The sequence below is a fragment of the Scomber scombrus genome, chromosome 16, assembly GCF_963691925.1.
Source record: "Scomber scombrus chromosome 16, fScoSco1.1, whole genome shotgun sequence".
Classification (NCBI taxonomy): Eukaryota; Metazoa; Chordata; class Actinopteri; order Scombriformes; family Scombridae; genus Scomber; species Scomber scombrus.
In genome coordinates, this window is record NC_084985.1 from 731,856 (window position 1) to 736,855 (window position 5,000).

At 40.5% G+C, this 5,000-nt stretch overlaps 2 protein-coding genes across 4 annotated transcripts in view; both read left to right on the plus strand.

The window, feature by feature from the left end:
• gabpb2a (GA binding protein transcription factor subunit beta 2a) overlaps positions 1–1,853 on the plus strand; it is a gene marked incomplete in the record, with an annotated part of 9,541 nt that extends 7,688 nt beyond the window's left edge. Inside the window, 1 exon segment of the mRNA XM_062435809.1 lies at positions 1–1,853.
• Positions 1,854–2,815: 962 nt separating this feature from the next.
• anp32e (acidic (leucine-rich) nuclear phosphoprotein 32 family, member E) overlaps positions 2,816–5,000 on the plus strand; it is a 10,285-nt gene continuing 8,100 nt past the window's right edge. For all 3 annotated transcript variants that reach the window (XM_062435834.1, XM_062435835.1, XM_062435836.1), the window contains exon 1: positions 2,816–2,981. In XM_062435834.1, the coding sequence (XP_062291818.1) occupies positions 2,928–2,981 (54 nt within the window). In that variant the 5' untranslated portion in view covers positions 2,816–2,927. The remainder of the gene's footprint in view (positions 2,982–5,000) is intronic.

Below are 5,000 nucleotides of genomic sequence, written 5' to 3' on the forward strand. Positions count from 1 at the left end.
ATTTTACTGTTAGTTTTTTTACTTCTGTCTCGTTTGGGATCCCAAATCGAACTGTTCTGCAGCTGGTTCAGTGTGTTTATTTCCGTTAGTCTCCGTCGGACGGTTTGGGATCCCTGCAGCTTCCTGTTCAGCTTCCTGCTTCCTGTTCAGCTTCCTGCTTCCTGTACAGCTTCCACCATTTTGCTTCCCCAGTGAGTGACCATACAGATGCAGTAAAGCGACTTTTTTCTTTCTTTTTGTTGTTGTTGTTGTTTTTGGACACTACAATAATTCACTAAACTGCTTTTTTCCTCTTTTTTTTTTACGATGTTTATTTGTTTTTAGTTTTTTTGGACGAGCTGATGAAGGAATTATAAACTGTGATAATTCCTGTACAGAATTATTTTGCTTCCCTCAACTATAGAAAAAATTTCATCATGAAATTTTAAAAAACGTTAAATCCATTTAATTATGATTTAAAACGTCATCAGCTGCTCGTGAAGCTGCTGGATCCAACAGGGCCGAAGATCATTATTATTATTATTATTATTATTATTATTATTATTATCACTTATTCATTCTTTGTTTTAGTCAATAAAAAACCAGCAGATCTTCATACATTTATCAGCAGTTATTAATTAATTGATTTATTCTAACAGCTCTGAGACTTTTTCTTTATCCTTTCTGTTAATCGTTAAACATCTGCAGCTGTTTTTATCTCGTTAGCTTCTCGCTTTAACTCTTTACGTGCTGCTCAGAGTCAGATCTCACCTAAAACGTTTCCTAATGTGACTCACAGCTAAATAATAAAATGTAAAAATAAAAGTTAAATCATCAGAATTTAAACATGTTGTATTTTCATCATATTCTGTAAAATGTAAATGTCTTTTTTACACCAGATTAATTAAAACATTTATTATTGACTGATTATGAGTCAGAATATTAACATTTAAAGGGTTAAACGTTTTACATCCTTTATTTTCTTTCCTGTGAAACTTTAAATCATCTTTTTAGTTTCAGCAGTTTATGATTATTAACTTTAAGAAGATTTTTCTGATCCAGTTTTTTACAAATTTGAGCAGAAACTCGTTTTTCCTGAAATCGGAGCGTCTTTGAAAGCACCACGAAGAGGCGTTCAAAGACGGTCGGTTATTTTCTCACATTGAGACGCTGCATCTCGTCCTTCATCTCATTTATTATTTAACATTAAAACATTAAGATGCAACTTTTTTACACTCGAGACAGAAACAACGTGTTTTCATAGAAGCCTTAACGTGAATAAAACCAAAAAAACATTTTCCAGAGTTTTAAAGTCTTTAAATCAAAGATGCGTTTAAAATCAATACGTTTACCTTCATGGCCTTAAAATCTATAAGATGAGAAAATATTTTATCCTCAAAATAAAAAAGTCAAACAGGAGCAAATGTTTGTGTTTGATATGATTAGTTTAATTCTGCAGGCTGATTTTTCACTGAAATCAATAAACTGAAATCAATAAACTGAAATCAATAAGTTGATCAGCAGCAGATTAAAGTTCAGTTTTCTTTTCTTTGTTTTTGTATTAACTTTAAATGTTTCGTGGTGTTTCCGCCCTGTTCGGTCCCTCAGTGGAACAGCAGTTATTGATTATTGATTATTGATTGATTGCCTGTCAGCTGATATTTTGTGCCCCCCCCCCCCCCCCCCCGATCATATGAGTTGAGTATGATAGTTATTTTTTATAAGCTCAGCGAAGCCAACCTTTTTCTATGTACATATAAAGTTGTATTTTTTTAACTGTACCGGACTGCTTCACCGTGATGATGATGATGATGATGATGATGATGATGGCTGCCTGCATTGGTAATATTAAATATAAACACTTGTTTTTTTTGAATAAGAACTTCTTTGTCGTGTTATTTTTTAAATGTTGAACTGATGAACAGAAACATGTTTATTTTAAGTATTTATTTAATTCATTTCATAGCTTTATAATGAGACTGTAAAACAAACACTATACAGCATCATTTGTCCTCCAAAAGTTTAATTCATGAGCAATACATTCAATGAAAATGACTAACTTTACATTCTTCTGGAGATTTTGGATTAAAAATATATAAATTATCTTCTTCTAAAAATCAAACAAACATCTTTTAAAAGGGAAAATGATCCAAAAAAAGTATATGAGTGAAAGGACTCAAAGCACAGAATCTGAGCTATTATTTATTTTTAATTTAATTTTTATTTCATTACTTTCTGGTATTATTGGGGTTAACAGGATTATTTAAAGGGATAATATGTTTAAAACCATTTCAGTATGAAATAAAATAAATGATAATTAATAATGTTGATAAAATTATGTAACAGCTGATTTTTACAGACAACCACAGCTCATTATAATAATCATTATAATATTAATTTAAAGTTTTCATTCATTTATTTTTTTTTTACGCCTGATCAGGTTTGATTGACGTTTTGAGCATCCAATCAGAATCCGAGGACACGCTTCGGCCACGCCCCCATATATTCATATATAAATGTGTTAATCCGTGCTTTTCTCTGTTTGCTCTAACACAGAAACATGTCTGCTGACGGAAGGATATTAAAACATAAATATTTAACCGTTTAAAATGAGATAAAATGATTATTTTAAGTAACTACAGCTCCCAGGAGGCTCGAGCTCTTAGTGGCTTTTGGGATATAACCGCCCAGCGCGTGGATTATGGACGATCAGTCGTGATTGACGTTTCCACAATCCAATCACAGGTCGCGCAGAAACACCCAGCCAACCCTGTGCTGCGGGGGCGGGGCTTGAGCGGAGGGGCGGGACCGCAGAGGAGGGGGCAGGGCGCGAGGTATCATGGAGGATCAGACTGTGTCCGTCAGAGGAAGGCAGAGAGCGCTCTGATCCCGGGACTCTCTCTACACTTCACCGATTATTAATCACCAAAAACACCAAATATTACAACATGGAGATGAAGAAGAGGATCAGTCTAGAGCTGCGGAACAGGACCCCGGCGGAGGTGAGCTGCTTTTTATTATTTTAACAACCTTTTATTTTAATTGTTGCCTGAAATAGCTCCGGGAGGTGATGAGGACCGGAGCCTGCTGGCGGCTCGCTCATCACACGCAGCCCGCCTGGAGAGCGCTGTGGCCGGACAGGCTGCTCTGAGAGAGCCGCTGAAATATTAATATTCTGTTCATAGTTTAACGGACCGGCTGGAAGCACCGAGCTCACCGGGATGTGCTCGCATCCCAGCGGCTCCTCATCTCCGGTGAATCCCGTCTGTCACGGAGCCTCCGCGGACACTAAGAACTGACATGCATCACTTTACGGTTCTAATCCCACCGGGTCGGTCAGCGCTCAGTTTACGGTTCTAATCCCACCGGGCCGGTTAACACACCGCGGGGATGTGATGTTCAGGAAAAGCTTCACGGTACCGGGGACAACTTTAACTTTTAATAACTGTCACCGGCCGTTTGGAGGTTTACCGGAGAGCACGACCCGGTGCTGGAGAACAGCCGGTCGGTCGGTACCGGGGCTCGGTGATGTTCACCGTGTTTCGTCCCGGTAAACAGTGCGTGACAGCCTCCCACCGGCCGTGTGGCGGTTGGTGCTTCGTGTTCTCACAGCGGACATTTTAAATCACCAACGGCTCAAACTTCGACGGAATAACCCGGTTAACGGTTATTAACGGTTATTAACGGTCATTTAAACTGTTTATACGCCGTTAGATGACGTCAGGAGTAGGTTCGCGGTCTTTTTTTGACGCTTTTTTGTCGGTTTTTGTTGCTGCGACCGTACACGGTGGCGCTCGAGGAGGTCGGTCACAGACATTTTGAGCTCGTGCTGCTCTGGTAGTAACGCGTTACCGACTTACCGTTACACAGATCCGATTAGCCGGCTCGCGGCGGGGATGGGGTTGTTTTTTTTATATTTATCGACGAATACTTGTTTAAAAACACGTTACCGGAGCCGTACGTTACTGTAACGGGATTACCGGGTAACGGCCGGTTAGTTTAACGTCGCTGTAACGAATCAAAATGGCGTTACTAGCCGAGGCTTTAAAGTACAGCAGATGACAGCTCGGTTACTGCCGGTTAAAGCCGGTAAAACGGAGCAAAACGATCCAAACATCGACTCTACTCGTTATTCATCGGATTGACTCGTTTAACGGGAGTTTTGTAGTTTTCTGTTGTTCCGGCGGGAAGAAGCTCAGAGGATAGAAACCCCTCAAAGATCGTTTATTAATATCTAAATATTTAATGTTTAATGTTTGTTAAAGCTCCTGTTTAATGTAAACATGGAGCCATGGCCGCTCTGTGTTACCCAGCTGGGGCGTCCCTTTTTATAAAGCTGTGTGTGTGTGTGTGTGTGTGTGTGTGTGTGTGTATGTGTGTGTGTGTGTGTGTGTGTGTGTGTGTGTGTGTGTGTGTGTGTGTGTGTGTGTCTCTCTCTCTGTGCGTGTCTCTCTCTCTCTGTGCGTGTCTCTCTGTGTGTGTGTGTGTGTGTGTGTGTGTGTGTGTGTGTGTGTGTGTGTGTGTGTGTGTCTCTCTCTCTCTCTCTCTCTGTGTGTGTGTGTCTCTCTCTCTCTCTCTGTGTGTGTGTGTGTGTGTGTCTCTCTTTCTCTCTGTGTGTGTGTTTCTCTCTCTCCCTCTGTGTGTGTGTGTGTGTGTGTGTGTGTGTGTGTGTGTGTGTGTGTGTGTGTGTGTTATAGTTATATAAGCAGACAGCCAACCGGAGCAGCTCTGGTTAAATAACACAGAGTGAATTTACCTCCAGAGAGAATTAGAAACTCATCCAGCAGACACAACTTGATGGTGTCATGTTTTATGAATTGGGGGATGCCGGCAGATGGTTTGTGTAGCGGCTCAGAATACCCCCCCCCCCACCCACACACACACACACACACACACACAGCCTTCCTCATCCTCCAACACACACACACAGCCTGTAGATTATAGTAGGTTAAACCCCCCAGACACACCACTACGCTCTGACTGCCTGTGTGTGTGTGTGTGTGTGTGTGTGTGTGTGTGTG